Source organism: Scomber scombrus, chromosome 13 (assembly GCF_963691925.1).
Source record: "Scomber scombrus chromosome 13, fScoSco1.1, whole genome shotgun sequence".
NCBI lineage: Eukaryota > Metazoa > Chordata > Actinopteri > Scombriformes > Scombridae > Scomber > Scomber scombrus.
Window position 1 is genome coordinate 19,622,485 of NC_084982.1, and position 27,734 is coordinate 19,650,218.

The following is a 27,734-nucleotide window of genomic DNA, read 5'->3' on the forward strand; positions in this document are numbered from 1 at the left end:
TATGTACCACATTTGACCGCGTTAGTAGTTTGTTTTTTTATTATTATTGTTATCTGGGAGCAATGCGGCGGAGTAAGACAGAAGTGGACCGGTACGTTTCCTCCGTACAGAGCTCCTCTCCCTCCCTCAAAGAGGTAAGTTCAACCGGCGGCTAACGCTAGCGTCCCGTTGCCATCATTTCACAGCCAACCCGGCGTGAGGACACAGGCCCGGGCACCACCACAAAAACGTGCATTAAAGGCAGCTTTATGTGAACAGATTTAACTGGGTTAGTGTTATGTTAAGTGTGATATCTGTCAATGGCCGGAAGGGTTTGTATCCAAAGGCTAAGCGGCGCTAACAGACACGATGACGCCTCGTCATGTCTGAAAACGCGCGGCATGGGCTTGTTTCAGCCAAGCTAGTCAACTTAGCTACCACACACACACACACACAGCTCATGACTACTCCTAACGATTTCAAAGGACGAGTTCACAATTTTACAACTCTTTCTGAAAAAAATAACAAGAGTCCAAATTAACACTGAAGCATGGTTTTGTTGCTAACAGGATTACCACGGTCATGAAATTCCTGGAAAAGTTAAGAAATTAGAAAAACTGTTTTCCAGGCCTGGAAATGGTTTGTAATTAGGTGAATGTTTTGGAAAAGTTTGGAATTAGGGATTTCCCGATCTGATATCAAAGATAATGCATATAAGACAGGCTGCATGAACTTGGACTCGCCCACGTTTACCATGTCAAAAATCAGTAGATTCATTTAATATGAATATACAAATCATCAATTTCTATCTGGGACCAAACGCTTCCTCTGGATGTAATTGCAAAATCTCCCTGCCTACCTTTGTTAAACTACTTAAATTAAATCTTAGAAATGGGGTAAAATATTATGGAATAATTAAGTAGAAATAGAAAAGTTTTGAAAAATAATTGATAAAAATGTATGGGAACCCTGTGCTGTAATCATCCCTTCTGGTTCATACACACCATTAAGGTTAGAAGATCCCTTCATAATGCTCTTATAGTTAAAGTAATTGGGGTCAAATCCGTCTTTCTGTGCTAAATGTATTTAAAAGTTTATCTGAAGCTACTATAAAGCTCCAGCTGTCCAAATTAGTCACATAAATTTGATATCTTTCAACGTTTCACACTTTTCTTTAAGTCTTTTCTGGAGATTATGTTTTTTTATATGTAAGCACATTGACAGCCACTAACCAGGAGTCAAAGTCCTTAAAATTGTGAACATACTTGGCCAATAAAGATGTTTGTGGTTGTGATTTATAGTGCCAGTAAAGTCCTTTATTTGTTATTGTACTTAGGGAAACACAAAGAGGGAAGTTGAAGCTAAAAAAGTAAATGTAAATGTGGCAGATATCCACTTAATATGATTAAGTCAGATTGATGAAGCCTCATATAAGCTTCACATCAACTTTTAATTGTAGTTTTGCAGAAAATCTATGTGTACACCAATTCTTACATTGAGAGGTGCATCAGAAGGGGACCTTTTAAAAGCCATTATGAACAGGAGGAGTGATTACAATGTGGGAAACCTCTGTTATGTACATATTAACACCTGAAGGTTGTTTTAATACAGACTTTAAATATTGTGAACCTATCCTTTTTAACACATCTGGAACAAAATGCTTGACAGTCGTTTACACACTTCCAAAACTTCATTCAAAAATCTGATGGTATTAATTTGAGTTGCTTCGTTTGTACGTCACCTGTTGCATTAAACATTTTATGAGTCCAAACTTTTATGGTACTGACAAGAAGAAGAGCAGATATAGTCTGAATAATAATTTCATACAAATTTAGTTGACTTTTTCTGAAGGAGGGTAATGGATCACATACAGATACAAAGGCAGCTGCATGTTAACGTGTAGATGTAGGAGTCCAGGTGTGTAGGTGGCATCATACCACAAAAAAAGTATCTGCATCATCTTGAATAACATTTAGTTACCTTGGATGATAAATTGACAATTCCAGATAATATGTAATTCATATATTGAAATTACTGCTATCTTATTGTTTTAATGTCCAAAAGTAACTTATTCCAGTTCACAGCATCTCTGAACCTGAACAAACAGGTGTCCATGTTGTTATTAAACCTCTTCCAGACAGCACTGATCTTGGTCTAGTGGACATGAGTCCTTTCAGCTGCACCGAAGTGGTCTTTGAGATGCTCGTGGGCTCCGTCTTTAAATGTAGTATTCATCACACTGAGTTGTAGTTGTACAATAATCACTGACTGCTGAGGAGTGCTCCAATACCAATATTAATTAATTCATATATATATATATATATATATATTAAAATTTGAATTAAGAAAAATAATCAAATGCTGTCTATATAACTTTAAGAAAGTCACATCAGTGTGTTCTGCTCCAATTAGAGACCAACATCAGGGCAGAGGTGGAGTTCATCCCTCTTAGGCCAATTAACTGTAATAGTGAACACAGCCAGTCTGAAATGAATATGATTTAAAATTCACTAATTTTCAGTATCAATGTTTTTTTCTTCTCCACAGAAGCCAGTCAAAGGATTTTTATTTGCAAAACTCTACTTTGAAGCAAAAGAGTATGAACTTGCAAAAAGGTAAGCACATGACCTTTTCCTGTGGTTGACTGAATGTTATGAGAAATTATATTAACACTACTCTTCTTCTTTTTTATGCTCCTAGACATGTATCAGAGTATCTCAAAGTCCAGGAGAGGGATCCCAAAGCACACAAGTTCCTCGGACAGCTCTTCGAGAGAGAAAGAGAAATCAACAAGGCAGTAGGATGTTACAAGGTAAAAGGAATATGAAAAAAGTGCAAAACAAAGATATTCTTCCTGACATGGTGTGGCTGTCCTTTTGTATTTTTAGTGTCTGGTTTCTCTTGTCCATGTATGCAAGTGACCCCAAATTATTCCTGATGGTCAGACCTGTGTATGAAAGGCATTCAGGTTTAAAAAATGCAGTCAATTTTCCATTTTATTGAAAGTGGTCAAATCAGGATGAGGATAGCCTTAATTAATGCCCAGGCATTGTATCATAAGTGTTTTCTCAGTTTTCTTTCACTTCAAAAATCTCTACATTTATACTATAGTGACTCAGTTTTTGGTTGTCTTGGTGCTGGACTCCAACACTAGGGCCCGACCAATACTGGATTTTAGGGACCGATGCCGATACCGATATTGGGGAGCAAAAACATTCCGATATTGATACATTGGCTGATAATGTTATATGTACAGAATATATACATTTTCACACGTTTTTTTTGTAATGTTCCCTAAAATCTAGTTATCAAACACTTGCTGTCTATATAACTTATATATATTATAATTTATTTTAAATATCGGAACATATCAGACAACATATTCACCAATACCAGTATATCGGGATATTGCGTCCAATATCGGCCGAGAATATCGGCTGACCGATATATCGGTCGAGCTCTATCCAACACAAAGGATCTAAAAATGAGATGAGGTGCAAACATTATGCTTTAGAAATATGAACATGTCAATGAGAAATGTCAAATCAATTCATTTACACACACAGTCTACACACTAGCCACACAACGTAAAAGTTACATTAAGGCCGCAAACTCAGGTGCGAGATTCATTCAGATGAGGCGGCGCAAAGTCAGTTCTTGCTTTTTATTCTTGGAAAGTATTATGGTGCAAATGCTGCTGAATCACAGTTTAATATATAATTTGACCATTAAGAACATTAGATACATTTGAATTATTAGTGAAATGGTGGATTAATGTGATCATATCAGCTTCACAAACCTGTTTATATGACAGGTTGTCTATACTATTGTGATAGTGGCACAGCTGATTTATAGGAGTGTGACTTACAGTTTGTGTTGCTGAACATTCATCATACCTGCCACTTCAAGTTTGTTGTTGGGCAATTTAAACAGCACCCAAGGTATCTGTTTTGAATACACTGCAATTATCTGTTGATCCAGACAAACAGGTATTTGATGATGGAGTTAATACCTGCACAGGGAGTGGAACTTACTCTCATACACTCTGAATGTAGCTTAATTCATTGATGAGTAAGTTCTTTAAAAGCAGTCTACATGAACTGTGTACTCTGTCCTCTCCTATTAACCTAAGTATTCTGTGTAGTCAATTTATGGTTAATTTAAGCACAATGTGGAACATTTCAAACTTGGTTCGATATCCAGTAGATGATCCATTAAATGTCCTTTTAAATTGTTTGCCTTGTTAACAATTTCATTATATTATATGATTATAATATGATTAAGTTGTTTTACAGCATGCAGCAGGGAGAGTAAACATTACATAGAGCACATAGTACACATTACCAAATTCATAAGCAAAGAAATAAATAATGATGAAATCCCATTGAAGTCAGTTGTATTAACATTGCTACAAATGTGATTTTTGAACGCTCGATTCATCTTATTTATTCAGTAATTCCTTTGACTGCTCCCGCCTCCTCTCATATGTGACTTCATCGAGATATGAATTAAATAAACTAAATAATATTTCTTTCCCGCCTCTCTCGCATATCACTTATTGTTTTTTGACCAAGTTTTTCCCTTTTTGGACAGATCTGATGTCTGCAAGCTTCTGTAAAAACTGACGCCAGTATGTCTGCACTTTTTGTCTGTATGTAGCGATCGGTGGACTTGAACCCGGCCCAGAAAGACCTGGTGCTGAAGGTGGCAGAGTTACTGGTCAACAAGGAGGAATGTGACAGCAAGGCAGACTTCTGGGTGGAGAAGGCTGCCAAGCTGCTGCCGGGAAACCCTGCAGTCTTTAACCTGAAGGTGAGGCTCCTTTTCTTCTGAATGTCCAGTAAAAAGTCTGTGTGACTCTCTGTCGGTCTCTTGAAGTCATCTCATATCACTCTTTACCTTCATAATTTAAAAACTACTGCTTAGTTCTCAGCCTACTATCTTCCCCTTTCTGTCTTCATTTTATGTTATAACTATTTATGAACAGGACTTTTCATATCTAGATACAATCCAGGAAGGAGGTGCATATCAATTAAAGGTTTAAAGTATCCCATACTGACTCTTTTTGGTTTACCTGTTCCCCTCTATGCAGGAGCGTCTGTTGAATCGTCAAGGTCAGCAGGGTTGGAACCAACTCTCTGACCTCCTCCAGGCCGAGCTGGCAGCGCGGCCAGCTGACACACATGTCAACGTGAAGCTGGTTCAGCTGTTCTGTCAGGACGGTCGGCTGGATGAGGCCGTCAAGCATTGCCTGTCTGTTGAGAGAAGGGGCATGCTTCGCCACAGCCTGGACTGGTACACCGTGGTGGTGCACACACTACAGGTCAGCATGGACTTTGATGTAGAAGTAGTAATGTGCAACAGGAGTAGTGTGCATTTATAAAAACTTGCATGGTGTATGTTTTGTATTTTGTTAAAATCTGTGTTTTAAATTTAAATTAATTCTAATAAATGCATGACCTTTTGTTTCAGGAGTATCTGGCTCAGCCCAGCATCGCCAGTGATGAGAAGATGTGTCGCTGTCTCCAGAGAGAGCTGCTATTGGCTCACTGCAGCCTGCTGAGAATCACACTGTCTGGGAGCAGTGTGCAGCCCAGCATTGATGCCCTCAGAGAGTAAGTGTTTGTCTACAAACATCCTCTATGGACAACATGCAACTCTGAAACCAAATGCAATCCTCAATTCTACTCAAGACTAAATTTGTTTATATTTTCATGTTGTTATCACACTTCCTGGTACTGTACTATGTCTATGCCTGTAGAAGACTTGCATCATTCTAGGTCTGTAACTAATAATTATTTTCATAATTAATGAATCTGCAGTTTATTTTCTTCATTAGTCAATTAGTTATTTGGTCTATAGTGACAGAAATAGAGAAACATTGTTTGAAAAATGATTAATGGATTATCGAAATAGTTCCAATTTTCTATCACTCAAAGAATCAGCTGATCCTCTCAGCCCTACAACACCCATGTTTTTGCATTTTATACAAATTAATGTGCGTGTTTGTGTTTATTTGTTTAGTTTTGACCAAGCTATGCAGACGCTGAGTAGCATTGCGGGCCGCCACACAGACTATCTTTGTGAGGTGTTTGTGGAGATGCGAGGTCACCTCTATTTGCATGTTGCCACATTAGTCCTGAAGCTGGCTCAGGATCAGCAAAAGACGTGGAGGGCCGTCATTGACCTGGCTGCTCTGTGCTATCTGCTGGCATACCAGGTACCAACACAAATATAACCACTACATGTCCAGTCCTATTATAATATATAATAAATATATTAGTCCCTCATTTCATGATTCATTTGTGATTTATTTATTCTAACAGTTTAAAGGTTGTTATGTTTGTAGCCTTGATGTATTACTGCTAAGATAGACAGTTTTTATGGTACTTTACATTGTGTCTGCTACGGTTAATTTAAGTTGTACATACAGGAGAAATCTCATGGCTCATGTTGTGTGTTTTCCTACCAAACACATCCAAATGAGTATCAACAAGTGGAAAGTGTCACCTTACTGTGTTTACTCACTTGCTCAGTAACAGGCAATTCTATGGCATTGATACTGATTTTATTTATTATTATATTTGTGTGTGATTATATTGTATTTTAACAACTGTACAGCACTTTGGTTCAACTGAGGTTGTTTTTAAATGTGCTTTATAAATAAAGTTTGACTTGACTTGACTTGATACACATAAGAAAGCTGAACTTCTCACTTTACTGTTTTTTAAAATTTATTTTAGTTTTTAGGCTTGAAAGTTTTACTTTCATAATAGTTTAATTTACTAAGTTTCCATACACCGATTGAATTAGGGAGCCATGGCCAGGAACATTTGAACTTAGATGAGTTTCTGGTTAAAGTTTGTTTTGTTTTTCCTTCGACCAGGTCCCCAGACCAAAGAGTAAAGTGACCAAAAGAGACCAGTCAGCGCCTCAGCTTCTGGAGCTGCTGGCAAACGACCGACTGAGTCAGGCCGGCCACATGCTGCTCAATCTGAGCACTGACCCGTCCACCTTGATCGGAGAGGTCTGTCCGTGCATTCTGTATCAGTTTGATTAAAGTTTATAGCACTTGGAGTGATGTCTGTGTGATGAAGAGATTTGATTCATTAAATATGACACGTGGAGCTGAGATTTTCTGCAACAGCTGAAAATATCTTCACTTTTCCTTTGTCTGGCTAACATAAATTTTCTGCATCGCATCCATCACATGTTGGCAGCACCAATTAACAGATGTTTAATTATTTTAAATTTTATAAACTGATATAATTGTATTTTCTGTGTGTTTATGGACACAGGTGGTGGAGGCGTTTGGGAACCGTTGCGGTCAGGACTCTCTGTTTGAACTCCTCTTTGGACAGCAGGCCTCTTCTGCATCTTCCTTTATTGCCAATGATGACATTCATTCCATTAAGGCAATGACTCCACAGATCTCTCAGATAGCTGGGTGGGATGCTGGTACGAAACTAGAAAGGCTGATCATTATAAGTGATAATTATATTTTGTGGATGACTCTGATGTGATAAATGATAGTATTAATCTTGAAAATGCAAAAATGTACAGGGGACAATGAAGACAAAATTATTAGACTGACAAGTTTATTTTAACTTATTATTGTAAATTTGCAAAACATTTTATTTAGTTTTTGAAAAGTTAATTAACACTAGACTTGATTTAACTTCAGAGTGAGCAAACATCAATTAAACAAATCTATCTAGGAAGGAAACAAATACAAACTAGTAAAATCAAAGAAACAGACTTCCTAAACAAAAATAAATCACGTTTTGTAACAAGCACATTATAAGCACCCATATATTGTAATCACTTGGTGCCTTCTCTGTAGGCTCCATCCTGCTGCACGCTGGTGACTTGCAACATTTGAGCTGGTTGGGGTTGCAGTGGACCCTTCTGGGCCAGAGACCAGAACTGCGGGATTGGCTGCAGCAGCTCTTTCCGAGGCTTACCCTGGAAACCTCCAAACTGGACACAAATGCACCAGAGTCCATCTGCGTGCTGGACTTGGAGGTGGGTGCCAATGTGTGGGTTGTTATGTTGGGTCCGTATAAAAAGAGGATGGAGAGAAAAGAGAAGTCTCCAGATAATGTTTCGCAATTTACCCATATTAAACTAACCCATAGTCTGTATATAAAGAAAAGCGTAACTTTGACACACTCTTGCAACTCATTAATCTTAATGGTTCTGAATTTTTCTTTTTCTTTTTTTTTTGTGGATCTGCATTTCTTTGAAAATGTTACAACCTCTGTCTCTCTTCTTGTTTCCTCCATCCAGGTGTTTATATATGGTGTGGTGTTCTGTAGCCATTGTCAGCTTCAGGAGACGGCAAAGATCAGCAGTGCAGTGAACCAGCAGCAGCAACAGCAGCTCTACGAGCCACGCTGCCTCCCCCTTCCTCTTCTTCGCCTCCTGACCACTGACAGACAGAGGGAGTGGTGGGATGCCATCTACAGCCTCATTCACAAACAAGCTGCGTGAGTATCTGAACCGAAGGGATCTAGACAGAATACGACACTCAGGAGACTGTCTAGAATATGTTTACATGCACAAAATACTGTTTGTTTGTTTTGTTTTTTTTCGAAAAAGGCAATATTCCTACTAAGCTGTTTACGTGGCTAATGTGGAAAAGTGGACCAGCATATCCCACCTGTCTTAATTGAAAAATGCTACATTTGAAAGAAGCCCTAATTTGAAGTATCCAAATGGGATATGTTGTAACCAATTCAGATTATTGTCATATTAAGAATAATAGTTGAATATAAGTGTGCATCTAAACGTAGTCATTGAGGAACCCTGATCTGAAAACTCACATTGAAACTCCTGTTTAGTCATTTAAGGACAGCTCAGGTGAGCAGGTGTGGGCACAAACATAAAGTTTCCACAGCTGGATGCTTGCCAGTCTGCCTGCTTCACCGTTTGTCCTCACGTTATTGACATGAATAGACCAAAACAAGCGTAACTGTTGTGTGTGTAATACTCAGTGAGTTTGTCGTGTGTCTCATTGTAGTCCTGGCATGTCAGCAAAATTGCGAATGATTGTGCAACATGGACTGAAAACTCTGAGGGCCGGAGAAAAACATGGGCTCCAACCAGCACTGGCTATTCACTGGGCTCAATGTCTCAGCCAGACGGTACGTACACACACAAAAAAACACACACACTATTCTCTGCAAGCTCAGAAAGAAATACAAAGGTGATCTTAAGGTCATGACCTCATATGTGGGGTTGCTTGACATGCAGACAAAGCTGCAGGAAATTTCTGATTTAGATATACCGGATAAATAAATTGCTTTAAAAATCTCTTCAGAGTCATTTGTGTTGCTAATTATTTATTTATTGGTATTTTATGCCTGTATTAGATATAGCTAGTAGAAAGATTGCAGGAAATGAAGGAGATGAGTAACAACACACAACAAAGGTCCCCAGATGGACTTGAACAGGGGAAGCTGCAGTGTTTTAACCCCTTGGCCATGGCCTTCTCCTCCTCCTTCTCTGTACTCTTAAAGTTAAAGTTTTTAAAAGCCATACATTCAATTAAAGTGAGACGGTAGTCAGCTAAAAAAGCGGTCTGTTACGTGGGTAGTAGTCGTGCACATGCAGCACTGCCAGATAAATTGCACTTGCTTGCCCATACACCTGCTCCTTTCTGTCACTCACTTTACAACTGTTAAATGCGATGCACACGTGCTTGTTTGGACAACCACATGTGCATCACACATGCTTGTGCTTCTCTGACAGTGTCAGTTTGTTTCAATAGTACCATGTGTAACAACTGAAGACTTTTGTCAAAAGTGTACTGTGTGTCAGCTCTGCTTTTAGCTCATGTGACAGGCTCATCTTCTTTCCTTGATATCCATCTGTGTTTTGTATATTTTACAACCCAGGTTGATGGACTGAAATCATACTATGACCAGAAGGAGTACATCAGCCGCAGTGTCCACTACTGGAAAGTCGTCCTTCCACTGTTGGACAGGATCAAAAACAGACACAGTATACCTGAACCCCTGGAACCACTCTTCATACACTTTCGCTCCAAAGATACTCAGGTTAGCAATGCTGTCATGATTTAATTTTCTTGTAAATCTAGTAGTAGTATGCAGCCATTGATTAGTTTTATCCTTCTGTGTTTACAGTTATCGCCCATATCACTGTAGGTTGTAGGTTGTAGATGGTTTATGAATATGATGATTTTAGTTAAGAATTTAAGTAGTTGTTAATGGCCCAGACAGAATTGTCCACATTTTCAAGCAGTGAGTAGTTCTGTAGGTAAGATGATAGAGCATTGTAAAGCCTAGGAGAACCCGTTTGATTCCTACTGGGGCCATTACAGCAAATATGTATTCACCTGTTCTAATATTTTGACAGATCTAAGTTGGATCATGGCTTACAATTAATGTGTATTTCTGTGTACATGTCCGTGTCCCTGCTCAGATCTCATCTGTGAAGGGATATGAAGAGGAAGCCCAAATCACATATGCAGTTCTCCTTGACATTGAAGGCAAGACAGAGGAGGCCATCGCTGCCTTGGAAATCATCAATAACATGTCGTCCGCCTGGCATCTGGCTCAGGTAAGTAATTTACTGGGATGCTTTTTTACCTTCTGACTTAAACAATGGCTGTCTATTTATAATCATGCCTTTTGATAGATGTGTACCAAAGATGTATTTTCTTTACAGATAAAGAACTAGTTTCAGGTTCATCTTACAGTTATAGTTCATTGCCAATAATGATTAATGTATATTTCAATTAGAATAGATAAACATTTTACAAGATTGTGGCCAATAGACAATCTTTTTTATATAGATCTTTGGAGCTCTATCGGCACCAATTCTGACACCACACATACACAAAATTCACATTAGCATCCCACATATGGATGCTTAATGTTAGTCTTTCTGAAGCCTGTGCTTGCTTGTCTTTGTATTTGTTTTCTATCATGTGCTGTTTCTTTGGCAGATCTACCAGCGGCTGTCAGAGGAGGCCAGCAATGGGGTTGAGGAGACACAAGACAAGTGCATCACCTTCCTGAGGAAGTTCAGGACCTACTTGGCCAAGATCTACAATGCCAATGTAGATGACTTTGACAAGGTAAATCCATTTTTTGTGGCTGAACTTTTAAAACAAAAGCATGTTTGATGAAATATGGTGTACATGGGGTATCTTAGTATCCTTAAACTACTATTAAATGTTGGAATTATATTGAAATAAAACTGTTCTCTACATTTTGTGTCCCCAGTTGCCTGTGTCCATGGAGGAAGTTTATGACCTCCTGAATGATGTGAACCAACAGCTGGGGGAGAATGGGGAGGACATGGATGAAGGAGAGGAGGAGGACAAGGTTGGAAGAGGACCAGCCCATTCCACCCCTGCTCATCCCTTAGAAACCAGTGCCACCATATCCCACGTCAAATTTGCCACTCCCTCCCCAAATAAAAGCATTGTCTCTCCTTCCAAAAGACACCTGGTAGGTTCAGGTTATTTTTTATCATTTAGGTGTGTGTGTGTGTGTGTGTGTGTGTGTGTGTGTGTGTGTGTGTGTGTGTGTGTGTGTGTGTGTGTGTGTGTGTGTGTGTGTGTGTGTGTGTGTGTGTGTGTGTGTGTGTGTGTGTGTGTGTGTGTGTGTGTGTGTGTGTGTGTGTGTGTGTGTGTGTGTGTGTGTGTGTGTGTGTGTGTGTGTGTGTGTGTGTGTGTACTTACATAATTATTAATTATTATTTTTCTTGTTGTATAGATTTCTCCGAAGACCCCACCTCATTGGGTGGAGGACCAGAAAAGTCTCCTCCAGATGCTGTGTCAGCAAGTTGAAGCTCTCAAGGTTAGGATAAGGGACTAAGCACATTTTCATTTAATTTCACACAAATTCCACCTGTAAGAAATTATTTAAAGAATCCAATGAAAATCTTTTCTCCAGTCACTTCCACTCTACCTCCCCTTAGCACATTCTCCTCATTAATGGTAAATGTGCACTTTCTTGTTTATTATAATCTGCAAAGAAACATTGACAAGTCCTGCCATCACTGCGAATAACTCTCAATCCAAACTCATCTCCTGTGTGGTCTCTTGGTAGTGGCATGAGTTATCAAATGTGATTGGATCAGCAGAATACATATGTCTTCAAATTTGATTAAAGACCTAGCTCTTCCAAATTTACTATGCCTAATGTGTTGCTTCATATTTATGTCAGGTGGTTTCATTTTCAATGATCTCTTTGATCTGTGGCTTGGATTGCACCTGCCACATTTATAAAAAAAAAAAAAAAATGTAAATGAATGAGAACAGAATAGAGCTTATGTTGAGTTTTTAGCCACATGAAGTAAAACGGCAGCACATCAGAAAAAATATGCTGCTTTGTAAAATGTGATAAAACGTCCTGCCTGTCTTAGTTTGAACCACCATTTGGCAGTTTTATGGTTTTAAACATGGCACGGTACATACTGTTGGTATTCTACATTAAATGGCTTAATCACCATTGTGTGTTACTTTTAGTGTAGGTTTAATGTTCTGGTCAATTCTCATTAAGCTACTTGTTTTGCAGAATGAGGTTCATGATCTGAGACACAACTCTTCAGGGAGTGTAAGCTCTCCTCATCACAAGATGTATGGAGAGAGTTATGGAGCTGAGGGCCTACAGGAGCCTTTCACCCCAGTCCAGTCCTACCATGGGGCCCCCCTAACAGGTCAGTATACTGCATAGAACATAAGCATGTCTTAATGTATAGTTCCATATTATGTTATGTCAATGCTTTGATGAACAGTGTAAATAGTATATAAAATTAACAAAATCTTTACATCTGTATTTTTAAGTTGCCACCACAGGCCCTTCTGTGTACTACAATCAATCTCCGGCATATAACTCACAGTATCTCCTGCGCACAGCAGCAAATGTAACCCCCACCAAGGTAATTATGTCACTGTTTAATAAAGTTTACAGTAAGTAACTTTTTCAGGGTATGTTAAATTATGTTTGATTTGATTTGATTTTTGTTTTACACAGGGTCCAATGTATGGTATGAACCGTATGCCACCTCAGCAGCATATGTATGCCTACCAGCAGCCCACACATACACCTCCACTGCAGACAGCCCCAGCCTGCATTTACCCTCCTCAAGAACAGGTCTTTGGTGCCCCTCTTCGATTTGAATCACCAGCCACTAACCTTCTATCGCCATATAGTGAAGAATATTACGGCCAGAGTGTACCCCAACAAACAACAAACCCTCCCTTACCTGAACCTGGTTACTTCACCAAACCGTCTGTAGTCCCTGTTCAGCCACAAAAGAGCATTGTGGGGAAGCCTATGAATTTTGGGAAGCTCTCCTTCAGCCAGCAGGCACCTGCTGAGGTTCCCAAAGTGCCTAGTTTTGGAGCAAGCGCAGTTGCCCAGTCAACACCTTCAGCTGCGTTTAAATTTAACTCCAACTTTAAATCCAACGATGGAGATTTCACTTTCCCTGCTTCTCAGGCCAAGCATAGTGAAAGTTTGCTTGGTCTTCTTACGTCAGACATTCCCACTAAAACAGATACTGTTCCAGAGAAGCCCACAGGTCAAGAGCAGCCCCCCAGCCAAACAGGCATCTTCACCTTTGGCAATACAAATTCTAATGGCTTCTCCTTTGCTGATGCAGCACAGAGTACAAATACTGGAAGTGTGTTTGGAAACGTGGACCAGCCATTTAAATTTGGGGATACCAAGCCAGTGTTCGGTCTGCCCACGTCTGCAGCAGAAGAGGAAAGGGCAGCGGACAGCGACAATGACAGCACACATGCTGATGAAGATGAGGATGGTCCTCACTTTGAACCCATTGTACCCCTTCCAGACAAAGTAGATGTGAAAACGGGTGAGGAAGAAGAGGAGGAGATGTTTTGCAGTAGGGCAAAGCTGTATCGATTTGACACAGATTCAAAAGAGTGGAAGGAGCGGGGCATTGGAAACATTAAAATCCTAAAACACAGCACTAAAGGAAAGGTTCGCCTCTTAATGAGGAGGGAACAGGTCCTTAAGATCTGTGCCAATCATTACATCAATACTGATATGTTACTGAAACCGAATGCTGGCTCGGACAAATCCTGGGTCTGGAATGCCATTGATTATGCAGACGAAGAGCCCAAGCCTGAGCAGCTAGCCATCCGCTTCAAAACCGTAGATGAGGCATCTCTTTTCAAGGCCAAGTTTGAGGAAGCTCAGAAAATTGTGTTAAGATCATCAGAAAAGCAAGATCAACAGGAGAAGAAAGAGAGCTTACCAGCTTCCAATCCACCGTCAACATTGGCAGCACAGTTTGCACTTAAAGAAGGGGAATGGGACTGTGATGTGTGCTGTGTAAGAAATAAACCCCAGGATATGAAGTGTGCTGCTTGTCAAATTGCCAATCCGAATTGTTCATCTTCATCAAAGCCAGACATTCAGGCTGCAAATGAAACCAAAGCCAGTCCCTTTACTTTCAAGTTTGGAACTGACTCATCAAAGCCCACTAGTTCTGGCTCTCCATTTACTGGGTTTGGTGGTTTTGGAGCTTCCGTACCCTCTGCATTTACATTTGGCACAGGCACCTCAAAACCTGCTGACACAGTAACCAGTGCATTTGGTTCTGGCTTTGGGGTTCAGTTTGGCAAGAAGCCAGGGCAGTGGGATTGTGGCACATGTTCTGTAGCAAATGAGGCCTCTGCAGACAGTTGTGTTTCTTGTAAAGCTCTGAAAGTGTCACCTAAAAAAACTGCCACAGAACAAGTGGCACCAGCTGCAACAGCACCTGTAGTTAAACCCTCAGACGTTGTTGACATTGGGTTTGCTGCCCAGTTTAGCAAGAAGCCAGGGCAGTGGGACTGTGACATATGCGAAGTAAGAAATGAAGCATCGACTGACAAATGTGTTGCCTGTAACACTCCCAACCCTACTGCTAAATCAAAAGAGGATACTCCAGTTGCATCCTCCCTGTCAACAGCATTAGTTATGCCAGGATTTGGAGCAGAACTTGCAAAGAAGGATGGGCAGTGGGACTGTAATTCCTGCCTGGTCAGAAATGATGCATCAGCTACTGAATGTGTTTCTTGCCACACCTGTCGTCCTTTAGAAGAAATGTTTGCCAAGAAGGATGGAGAATGGGACTGTGACATGTGTCTGGTGAGAAATGATGCCTCTGCCAATAAGTGTGCTGCTTGTCAGACACCAAATCCCAATGCTAAAAGCGTTACCAGTGCTGCACCCTCAGCTTCCAACTTTAAGTTTACCTTTGGAGACAAGAGTTCATCAAGCCAGCCTGCTGGAACTGGATTTACAATGCCTTTTGGAACAAGTAGCACTTTTGGAACAAGTAGCACTTTTCAGTTTGGTCAAAACAAAGATACCAGCTCGGCTGCTTCTTTCAAGTTTGAGGTTCCTCAATCTGGATCTAGTACCACAAGTTCTTCGGGCTTCTCTTTCTCAATGCCCATTCCATCTGGTGGCTTTAAGTTTGGCATTCAGGAAGCTACAAAAGAAACTTCCTCAACTGATAATGAAACGGCCCCAACAGTGTCAGCTTCTAGTTTTCTTAAAAGCATAGCTGACAAACACAAGGAGAAAGAAGATGTATGTACACCCTTAGTAGATCAAACAGGGAAAGATCCAAATCCATTAATTGCTGGAAAAACCGATACGTTCAGTTTTGCAGACCTGGCACAAACCACTGGAGAAGACTTCAAGTTTGGCCAGAAAGACCCAGATTTCCAAGGTTTCTCTGGGGCTGGTGAGCAGTTGTTCTCGGCCTTCCCGGCAACCCCCACCAAGACAGATGCCACACATGATCTGGAGGAAGATGGCATGTATAAAACAGAAGAAAATGATGATATCCAGTTTGAACCAGTGGTCCAGATGCCTGACAAGGTGGACCTGGTCACAGGGGAGGAAGATGAGGTGGTTCTATACTCTCAGCGTCTCAAATTGTTCAGATTTGACTCTAACACGAGTCAGTGGAAAGAGCGTGGTGTAGGAGTCCTTAAATTCCTAAAAAACACCAGTAATGGCAGGCTAAGGGTGCTGATGAGAAGAGAGCAAGTTCTGAAGGTTTGTGCCAACCACTGGATCAACACCACCATGAATCTTAAGCCTCTGGCAGGCTCAGACAGGGCGTGGATTTGGATGGCCAATGACTTCTCTGACGGGGATGCTAAACCAGAGCAGTTGGCTGCCAAATTTAAAACCCCAGAGCTCGCTGAGGAATTTAAAGAAAAGTTTGAAGAGTGTCAAAGACTTCTCTTAGACATCCCTCTACAAACCCCGCACAAGCTTGTTGACACAGGTAGAACAGCACATCTCATTCAAAAAGCGGAGGAAATGAAATCCGGTTTGAAAGACCTAAAATTCTTCCTGACAGATGAGAAAACAAAGATCAAAGATGACGAAAGCCAGGAAGAGCCTTCAAGCCTTGTAATGAAGTCTCACGGTGAAACCACTGGCCCCACCCTAGAGTGGGACAACTATGACCTTAGAGATGAAGCGTTAGATACTACTACTGACTCATCAGTCTATGCCTCTCCTCTCGCAAGCAGTCCCCTGAGAAAGAACCTTTTCCGGTTTGGAGAATCCACTGCTGGGTTCAACTTCAGCTTCCAGCCTGGCATTAGCCCCTCCAAATCTCCTGCTAAGCTAAACCAGAGCAGAGCCTCAGTGGGCACTGATGATGAGCAGGATGTAACCCAGGATGAGGAGAGAGATGGCCAGTACTTTGAACCTGTGGTCCCCTTGCCTGATTTGGTGGATATTTCCACAGGGGAAGAAGAGGAACTAATAGTCTTCAGTCACAGGGCCAAACTGTATCGCTACGACAAGGGACTGAGTCAGTGGAAGGAGAGGGGAATTGGAGACCTCAAGATCTTGCAGAATTATAAGACCAAACGAGTGAGGTTGATAATGAGGAGGGACCAGGTACTCAAGATCTGTGCCAACCACTGGATCACAGCTGCCATGAAGCTGGAACCCATGAAGGGCGCTGAGAAGGCCTGGGTCTGGAGTGCCTTGGACTTTGCTGAAGCCGGGGAAAGTAATATTGAGCAACTGGCTGTGAGATTCAAACTGCTGGAGACTGCAAACGCATTTAAACAGGTCTTTGAAGAGGCCAAGGTTGCACAAGAAAAGGGGGAACTTATGACCCCCGTGACTTCCAGAGTCGCCACACCTCAAGACAGTGAACCCACAACATCAGAAAAGGATGCTACACCTGTGTGTGGGAAAGCAGCCATTACTGTTCTGGAAGAGACCACAAAGGAACGTACAGAGCTTTCCACCGACAGTCAACCATGCACAGCTGGGTCTCAGAGTCCAGGCAACCCCTCCAAGGGAGTGGTGTCGCCCCCTAAATTTGTGTTTGGGACTCAAAGCCTTCAGAAGATTTTTGGCAGTCCAAAATCTCACTCTGACGACGGTGAATGCGGTTTGAAGCCCAAAGATTCTGGACATCCTGCCAAGGCTCCACCTGCACAACCTGCATTCAAAATCCCAGAGAAAGGTAAAAATCTCTTAATTTTTACCGAATATTTGTTTGATTTTCTGTTTCTTGAATGGGTATCATGACTGTTTTTGTTTATTTGATTTTTACTCCATTGTCTTGTTCCATCTGCATCTCATTGCTCCATCATCTTTTTAGTTGACCCAGCCAGTACCTTTCAAGTTCTTCTAGGATAGTTTTTGGACATTTAGGTTTTAAAATCACTTATTTTCCATCTTCTCCCCATGCAGCCACTTCATATATGTTATTTCAGTATACCTAAGCTATTATGTAACTTTAACTACATTTATACAATAAATTATCTTCAGTAGGTTTTAATGAACATGCTACACACAGGTTACATACTCTCAGAGCTTGTCTGGTAACATTATTTGCAAAACATTTTGATAATTGATTCATATTTTCATTTTAACAATTTTGGCCTTGTTTTCTGATTATGATACCAGCCTCACAATTAGTTTCTCTTCACCCAACAACCCATCATCCTTTAGGCCTGGATTTTAGGCTTTTCAAAGATAACCCAATGGCCTTTTGGACCAGCACATCAACCACCCAATTTGAATCCCCAGGTACTCTAATCACTGCAGTGTGTGTTAACACTTCTCAGCTGTCACCTGGCTGGCCCTTACTATTAGACAGAAATAACCTGGATGCACGGAGTGGAAAAACAGTGAAGCTAATGTGTTGCATGTCCTGTGTATATGTGTGTGTGTGTGTGGAGGTGCAGTTTTTACTGTACAAAGATTTGTTGCAATTATAATCATACTTAAATGCACAATATGTCATATTCCGCCGCTCTCTCAATCAAAACAATAACAAAAGGAGTTTGACGATGTCGTGAAGTAGAGTGGGATTGTAGGGAGGAGTTGTCTTCATTGTTTAACAACCACCATTGCTGTCATTACAGTCAGTTTCTCCCAGTTTGATTTCCTTCAGTGTTTTTACTGGGAGCCACTTTACTGATGACTAAAATCCTTCATCCGTTTGAAATGTATAGTTAAAAATAACCATTAACTAAAAATTGTATCTGAAAAATGTGGTTTTTAAAATTTTTATTAATGACAGCTTCTGCTCACAATGCTAATGAACACACTAGGTAGATATGAAGCAAATGAAACAAATTGTTACTTTTATTAAAATGATGGATTTCAGTGGGGTTTAACATTTGGGATAATAAGATTAGAGACATTCCTTTAGTCCCATACTAGGGAAATGTACATTATTGCAACAGCAAGTGGATAGCAATAATAGAAGAGCATCAATAGAAAGAATAAAGAACAATACATAATAAGTAAGTACACAAACAATAAAACAAACAAAACGTAGTAGTAAAAAAATGGTAACACTGTACAAAAAGTAATATTGGTGTCAAATGATAATATAACTGAGATTTTACTGTTATTGCATGGATTTTATAATGTAAGTACACAATACAACACAATTATATAACATAAGTCTTTTTTAGATATTTTAATGCAGACAAGTTAAAAGTTGGGCCTTTAAGTAGCATCTTAACAAGTCCTTTTGATGATACTGCATCATATTATTAGTATAATTAATCATCTTTGCCTATAATTACATCATGAGTGTGTTTATATTGTGGTTCACAGATTTCATGTCTAAATTAAAAGTTATAGTGAAAACACAAACTTATTTTTTTCCAAACAGCATTTCCCACTCCTAACAAACACCAAAAGTCCAGTTATGTTTAATTGGACATTTGTTCTGTCGTCTGAGTCTTTAATCTAGATGGCATCATCATCAGAAGATCAAAGGGGTTAAATGTTTACAGTGTATGAACTAGAAATGCTACATGCACAAAAAAAAGAGAAATTGGAATGAGCATGGGGATGAGGTAGAGAAGATATCATTTTAAAACTTTAAATAATCTATGGAGACAGAATAAAACAAGTGTTGCACAGCTACAGAAAGCACGTTAGTGAATGCTCTCCGTCTTATGAAAGGTGAGCTGAGAAGATTCCACAGAGAGCGTTCCCTCCGAGAGGAATGCACTATGCAAACGTCACACACGCCATTTTTAGTGCAGGATGTGTAGCAACAGCATGAAATGCAATTCCCTGTCTAGTCTGGCTTCTGCCAGTGATGTGCACCTCAGCAAAGGCTAATTCGAGTTAAAGCTCAGGTATGTATGCTATTCAGTGTTACAGGGCCGTGTTTCCAACAGTAAGTGGTGTCTTTCAAATAAAAATGAAAACACAGAGACATGCATACATAAATGTTCTCTTAACTTGTCTCACACATCGGTAAATCGAATGCATGCCATTCGTTTTTGCTGTGCATGTTTTTTTGCGTGTGGAACTAACACCTGTGGTAATAAAAGGAATAAAACAGCTTAATATGTGCCTTTTTCTAAACAGTTTTGTGGCCCTCTGACTGTGTTGTGCTACTTTAATGTGTCTGTTGTAGGCCAAGCCAGTGCTAGGTCTGATGATGAAGATGATGATGAGGTGGAGATTGTGTACGTCAGGGAACCCACCGCTGAACAGGCTGCTTTAGCCAGGAAACTCCTGCTGCCTCTCACCTTCTTCTGCTACCAGAATGAACCAGGCTACACCAGCGACGATCAAACTGATGGTGAGATCTAAGTAAAACAGTTCTTAACAGTGTGCTTGTTAGTGAGGTTTCATTAGAAAAGAAGAAAAACATTTTATTTGAGATAACATGGACACTGGTAACAGACATGTTAAAAAAAAATCAGAGTTAATCAATATTTAACACATTTAAGAAAAAGTCCCTTGGGCCATTTGCATATGGAGTTACTATTGAGTCTCACCCAAGATTGTCACAATACCAGAATTTTAAACTTTGATACAATACTAGTACTAAAAAAACAATACTCAATACTTCTTTTGATACTATGACAAAAAGAAAAGAAAGCCCTAGGCACATACAATAGGATGTTTGTTTGTTTTTTTAATGAAATTTGCCATGGCAAGCTTGCTAGAGTTAGCGCCATATGACCCACTAATCACATGGTGGGTTTATGCTGGAGAGAGTGCTGTAACAGCCACAAGTTGAGGGCCAGTTCATTTTATTCTCTGTTTCATCTGTGCAGCCTTGGGTTGAAAATCTGATTGTAGATATTTTTGGGTTTTTGTTTTTGTTTATGTTTAGTTTTTGTTTTTTACAGCTTGTGTACTTTCAATACTATTAAATGTATAATTCAATGAAATTGAATTTCTTTTAAACATGAGGTAACAAAAAAGTATCAGTGTCGACCTTAGTCTCACAGTGAACAAAATTTGTGGATCTCTGTAAAACTGGCCGTTATGGAGCGAATTTGAATACTTCATTCAGAAATGCAGACAAATAGAACATTGTCTTACATTGATACTCACTGGTAATTGTCAAAGATCTGTTTTCAGTCAGGCTGCAGTGGAAACAGGAACAAACACAGCTTATTTGTGCAAGAAGAAATTTAATTTAAGTGACATGTTGAATCTGTGTTGAATTTGAATCAGATGAGGACTATGAGTCAGCAGTGAAAGCCTTGAATGGAAAGCTCTACCCCGATCCTCCAGAGAGAAAGGCAGGAGCATGTGGCGATGGTAAGTATGTCATGTCCTGTCACACATTATGTTAAATACCTCAACCTGACTTTTATCACTAGTCAGTTGCCATTTTGCTTAGATTAATTTCACTGACAACGCTGTAGACAGTACACGACAGTACCAAAAGTATGTGGACTTTATCAAAAGTTGTGCTCACCTCACCTACCAGTCATTTTTGTGTGTACTCCATTTAGAGTCAGACTGCCAGGTGGTCTGGGAAAAGAAACCGACACCAGAGGAGGAAGAGAAGGCCAAAAGCCTCCAGCTTCCACCCACCTTCTTCTGTGGCCTGAGCACCACAGACAGTGACCCGGATCACGACAAGTCTGAAGACTTTGAGACAGAAGTACGAAAGGCACAACAAGACCTGGTAATCAGATTAGTAAAGAGACACAACACTTTAAAATAACTCTTGCAGATTCCTGTTTGAATTAGGCAATTAATTTAATCCTGTAATAATTTAAATCTATAATAGAAAGCGATCCTGCAACCTTACTAACATTTGTGCAAATTACTTATTTGCAAAACATCAGATTTTTGCACTGACCAGACAGTTCTTTATGTAAATATAATGGAGCTGAGTGAAGATGAATCCCTCTTTCAGTGCATTTAAGCAAGTCACTAAAACAAAACAAAAAAAAGCATTCCTTGTGTTCAGGGCTGCAACTACCGATTATCAATTATGGATTTAATTCATGAATTGTTTCAGGAGGCCGAGTTCAACAAACCTGACATGGTCTCCAGCAGTCCTGCAGAAGAGACAACATCAGACCCATCATCTAGCAGCGCGGAGGCTGCAGTCAGCATGTCTACACCAGAGGACCAGACCTCCGACCAGCCAGCAGACACGCAGAGCGAAGCTCCGAGAAGCAGCTCTCCCATTGACCTGTCAACTAAGAAGAGCCAAGAGCCAGACTCTAACACAGAAACTTCCGCAGCTACAACTGCTACGACAACAAGTCAAGGTATAGACCATTTCCTGTTCTTTACTGCAGAATTACGACCACTGACAGTCTACCTGATGTGTGTGGGTCAGTGCTGGTACTTCAGAGGTTAGATGCAGCCCTTCTGTTCAAAAGTTCTTGCCAGCTTTATGATTAAAAGTTTACCACCATCTTCAGGACAGCACTAGCTGATAAATGTACCTCTGTGGGTTACGAAACAGTACAATCATTTATTTACCTTGCCAAGGTAAGAGAGTGGGGTTTCGGTCTGTTCTCCTGCTTATTATAGTAATTTTGCATGAATGCTACACTGTGACCAGGAAACACATGGAAAATTAACATTATAATTAACTAGCTCTGATAAGTTTGATGTCATACTGTCAAAAATGCAAAGTTTGTAGGGTGATGCAACTAATTCAACCTTTCCCACAGTTGATTTAGGGACAGGTGTCTGTTTGAAAGCCAACGTTACTTGGACTACTTTTCATTTTATTTGAAGAAGGTGTAAATATTCTACTTTAATGTCTCTTAGGTTACATTTTTACAACACTGCTTAAATTCATCTCATCTGTTGTATAGGTTTCACATTACCAGTCTTGAATGTGCCACAACCAGACTTACACATGTGCTTCAAATTGGCTCCACTATTTTAAAATGAACCTTAGTGATGCTTTAGTGTCTGTGATTTATGAAATATGATTAAACACTAGTAAGTATGATTGAGGGCTGGTTTCATTCTCATTTAGATGTTTCTATGAACCCAGTAGGTGGACAAGCTAACCAAAAGGCAATTACAAAAAGCTTAATCTAAAGCATTACATTGTGTCTGTTCCTCCAGGTTTTTATCGTACAGTGTTCATGTTGTTGTATCCAACCTGTTGTGTGCTGGAATCCTGTTTATAAAAATGAGATTAAAGACAAAATTGACTTTTATTATTTGATGATGATGAACTTTCTTTCTCCCACCACAGATTCCTCTGGCTTCGGTTTCAACTCATTGGGAGGCTTTTCTTTTGCTGACTTGGCCACTAAAACAGAAGGATTTGCATTTGGAGCAAATGGTAGGTTTCAGCACTGGCTTCATTTCTTTTCTCTTTTTGACAACTGTCTCTCAAACATGACAAAATTACTTTTTTAATTCATATCTACTGTTATCCTTCTTGTGTAGACTCCAACTTCTCCTGGGCAAACGCAGGAGCTACAGTATTTGCAGGTCCTGCAGCACCCAAAAACGACGGAGATGTAGAGGGGAGCGATGAAGAAGAAGGTTCTAATAATCCAGACATTCACTTTGAGCCAATAGTGTCACTGCCAGAGGTACGTCATTCACACAGGGTTATCATACAGATCAAACTGTCTATGATTCATTGGCTTTTTTGGAAACCATGCTTTTGGAAGGTGCTGTGTTTGATTTTCTACATGTGTGATTATGCTTAGAGCTGACAGACAATTGGCAAATATCAAGCTGTGCTCCAACGTTTTGGTCCCTTTTTAAGACAAAAGTGTTGCAAAATTTTTATTTTATTTTTATTTTTTTAAACCTTGATGACATGTTAGAAGTGTGCTGAAAATGAAATAAGACCACAGGCGTCAGAGAGATAGGTGCTGCACACACAGAAAACAACTACGATACAAGGAGTACCCACATACTCAATCAGAGCTCTCTTTACCTTTTATTTGAGACGTTTCGAACAACTACAGATCGTCATCAAGCCAAATAAAAGAAATTCCTCTGTGTAAGATTTAAAACTCATCTGCTTCGCAAATGTTGCCAAATATCTATCTATTTTTTCTCTTTAAATTGAAGGGAGTTGTATAACCTTGTGGCTTCTTCGCCATCTTCTTTTTTTTTTTTTTTTTTTCTATTATCTAGATTTATCTTTTGTGTGTTTGGATAAATTATCTCAATATATTTTTTTGTAGATTGAAAAATGCCACCATGGTACAATAAGGGGTGAAAAGACCCACAGAACAGTTTAGTGAATGAGGCGCAAAGGATCACTCCTCATCTTTGTGCATTTGAATTCTCTCAGGTGGAGACAAAGTCTGGAGAGGAAGATGAGGAAATCCTGTTCAAGGAGCGTGCCAAGCTGTACCGATGGGACCGGGACCTTGGCCAGTGGAAGGAGCGTGGCATCGGTGACCTCAAGATCCTCTTCCACCCAGCTAAACATTTCTACCGAATCCTGATGAGAAGAGAGCAGGTGCTGAGAGTTTGTGCTAACCACACGATCTCAGAGGCGATGGAACTCAAACCCCTGAATGCCTCAGCTAACTCACTGCTCTGGACAGCCACCGACTACTCAGGTACGTTGTCACGCAGTGTATTTGTCTGCTCTCAGTTTCAGTCTAATGGTAATTAGCTTGCTATCGATGTAGAAGCATCTTTTTGTTACTACACAGCTTTGATTTCCATGTTCAGAGCACCAGTTGTTGTCAGAGAGATGCAATCCTAAATTTGTGTCTAAAATAGTGATTCAAATTGTTATAATTAAAGATAAGCATAACTGCATTTTTTTTTAAATAACTTACCTTTATGAATACTTAATTGAATACTGTGTTGCATAAATGTTACAAAAGCAGGAATGGATTTTCTGTGGATTCAACATATCTTTTTGAAGGAGAACATCAGCTAGTAGGGCTCGGCGATATCAACTGAAATCAATATCACAATTAATTGTCACATTTACCTCAGTAACAATTAATCAAATATGTTATTAATACATCAGGCTATTTGCTGAAAACAGAAAATTCAAAGTTAAACAGGATGTAGTTTGAAAATGTCAAAATAAGTAATAATAAACAGATTTGAATATTTTCATGAACAACATGAAATAAGCTGCAGCCTTCAGATTTTGGTCAGGAAGCGAAGAGAGACCGTTTTGTAGATTTATGGCTAAATTGCAGATCACGTCAGGGTTAACCCCATCATCATATTCAAAATAAAAATAAAACTAGTGAAAGCAACTTAATTAATGAAGAGCCGAGGCATTTATTTTCTGACAAACCTTTGCTTATACTGAACATTTACTGTTGAATTTACAGTTTACTGCTAACCTGACTGTGCACTGACATCCAGCTCACCTGCCATCTTTTTCTCTCCCACACACTCACATCACACACTCCTAAAGTAGCTGCTGTTTTCCAGTTGTATTTGTGTATGTATGTCATTCAACAGGCCAAAATAAAGTTAAAGTGCCACCATATGACTGACAAAATGTTTTTCTACATCCGCCTCTAGTTGCATTTCCCTTTTTGTAGTCATTTTGGCTTCACTAGACACATTTGGTTATGAAGGATTGAATTTACCAAACATATCGGTATGACTGAAATTATGTCAGTTCCTCTAATGTCATTTTTAGTTACTTTTCAGCCTGTTAGCTATTTATGCCAAAATACATGATTTTGTGCTAACATGTGTTGATGCTTTTTAAGCCGTCCTTTTGCTGATGGTCTCGTCTTTCTCCGTTTCCCAGATGGGGATGGCGCAGTGGAGCAACTGGCAGCAAAGTTCAAAACCCCTGAGATAGCCGAATCCTTCAAGAAGATTTTCTGCGAGTGTCAGAGCCGCATGGGCCAAAGTAGTGACGATCCCTCGAGTGTCTTTTCACCGCAGATGTCTAAAATTCAAGAACACTCCAGAGACTCTAACCCAAAGGTGTTCCTCACAGTGACAGCAGACGCAGAGCCACTAGGCACCATCACCATTGAGCTTTTCTCCCATATTGTTCCCAAGACAGCAGAGAACTTCAAGGTTCTCTGCACTGGAGAGAAAGGCTTCGGGCTGCGGAACTCCATCTTCCACAGGGTCATACCAGACTTTATGTGTCAGGTGAGGAGACTGTTAAGACTTCACTTACACTAATAATTAAAAAGTTACACATGTGAGCTTCATTTCTTGTTAACTATAGTGTTGCTCGGTGCTAAAAAACTAGTCTCTCTCACTTGTTCATGTATGTTTGTGTTTATAACTTTAGAGCTTTTTTGTCTACGGTACTTTTTCTACACTGATCACAAAAAGTCAAGTACAGAAGGAAAAAAGGTTGAACCTGTTCAGTCAGGTAGAAATAAAAGTTTACATTCTAATCATGGCTCAGTAATAAAAATCCTAATGCAGTGTGGATCTGACAGCCAAACTGGGGATCAAACTGGACAACAGTAGAAGAAGGGATGCCAGAGTCTAATCTGGTTCAGGGGTAGTTTTGCTGACCTGTTAAGCATTCAGCTTAAAGCTACTTTCACACCCAAATCAGCCCTGCGTTAAAACAATGCAATGGGCTGCGTTGGTGGGGGGTGTATTGTTTAATGTACCCAAGACACAATTAAGTACCACCCAGGAAGTGGAGTTGGAACTACATATTAATGCATTTAAAGGCTTAAAATGAATTGGAACCACCCTGCATTAATGAACTGCCCCTATTACAAATGAAACAAAAGAAAGAAAATGCGTATAACGCCACTGACAACTTCCCCTTCGGTCCTGTAGGGTGGTGACATTACCAAAAGCGACGGCACAGGAGGCAAGTCCATCTACGGCAGCCAGTTTGAAGATGAGAACTTCGACGTTCGGCACACAGGCCCGGGCATACTGTCCATGGCCAACCGAGGGCGTGACACCAACAACTCGCAGTTCTTCATTACCCTGAAGAAGGCTGAACACCTGGACTTCAAACACGTGGCTTTCGGCTGGGTGCGGGAAGGCATGGATGTGGTACAGCAGATGGGAGCGCTGGGCACGAAGGGAGGCCCACCCTCGAAGAAGCTTGTCATCACAGACTGCGGACAGCTCTAGACTATTGAAATGTAAAGATTCACAGCTTGGTTTAGGTCATAAGGTAAAAGACTTTGGATAATGAGGTGTTCCTTGTGCAGTGCATCCCCTCCTGCTGAAGCTGAATCCATAGTCATTAGGCATCTGAGAATTTAACACTGATCATCGGACTGCTGGTCAAGACCCTCCATCACAGACACCTGACTCCAGTAGCCTGGGATGAGAAATTATTCCTCTATCCTAATTTGTAGTCTCAAATGGGAAACATGTGGGAGGAGGCATTTGGAGCAAACCTAGTTTACGTTTGCTCTGTTGCACTTGTATCTAAATCATTGTCAATAAATACTCATAAGTTTATTTTGTCTGTATAATTGTACATGGACTACTTTTTTTAATGTCTGTTTTTTGTTCTTTTGTGTTGCATGTGCTCAGTTTGAACGTGCTTGTCCTTTTCATCTGCTCCACTCGGGGATTGTTTTTCCCTTTCCTTGAGGAAGTCTTAAATTGTAATGGGGGAAAAAAAGAGGTTAATTGAAAGCACTATTGTTTTGTAACTGTGCTCCTGCCTTCTCTCCAAATGCTGCCTCTGTGTACTTTTTACTGTAGGTGTCCCCCACTGATTATTTTTTGTGTGTGTGTGTGTAAATGAATTTCACAATGTGCAGATAATTGGACTTCAAACTTTTCCCACGTACACTTAAGTCATCTCACTGTGTTGCTCAGTGGATGCAGGGTGGGTTGATGGTGACGACATTAATCTGTTTCAGGTTTTACATAGACGATCCATTATAGTTTGAGATTATCACAATTGAAGTTGAAATGGTGCGTGTTGTACCAAAATAATATGCTGATAAAGGACAAATAAAGTTGCTTTACAATTAATGGATGGCTGAAGATTGAGAGGTTATTTGAATGTTTAATGTTTATCTTTGCTTAGTACGTCAGACTATAATAGAAACATGCACAGTC

At 40.1% G+C, this 27,734-nt stretch overlaps 1 protein-coding gene across 2 annotated transcripts; it reads left to right on the plus strand.

The window, feature by feature from the left end:
* On the plus strand, window positions 1–27,641 carry ranbp2 (RAN binding protein 2). 2 transcript variants are annotated; one of them, XM_062432279.1, is made up of 30 exons: window positions 1–134; window positions 2,527–2,594; window positions 2,680–2,791; window positions 4,639–4,791; window positions 5,072–5,302; window positions 5,452–5,594; window positions 6,004–6,199; window positions 6,866–7,006; window positions 7,278–7,437; window positions 7,823–8,004; window positions 8,269–8,468; window positions 9,002–9,125; window positions 9,879–10,040; window positions 10,426–10,563; window positions 10,952–11,083; window positions 11,232–11,459; window positions 11,727–11,810; window positions 12,531–12,672; window positions 12,800–12,894; window positions 12,990–17,478; window positions 17,970–18,068; window positions 19,912–20,073; window positions 20,961–21,047; window positions 21,245–21,420; window positions 21,760–22,015; window positions 22,966–23,055; window positions 23,163–23,311; window positions 24,028–24,301; window positions 25,471–25,826; window positions 26,481–27,641. In XM_062432279.1, exons 1-30 carry the CDS (start codon window positions 63–65, stop codon window positions 26,784–26,786), a joined length of 9,207 nt encoding a protein of 3,068 aa, XP_062288263.1. In that variant the 5' UTR covers window positions 1–62; the 3' UTR covers window positions 26,787–27,641. The 2 variants fall into 2 exon arrangements, with proteins under 2 accessions (XP_062288263.1, XP_062288262.1); XM_062432278.1 differs by lacking the exon at window positions 17,970–18,068 and having other exon boundaries at window positions 19,906–20,073.
* Window positions 27,642–27,734: the final 93 nt, after the last annotated feature.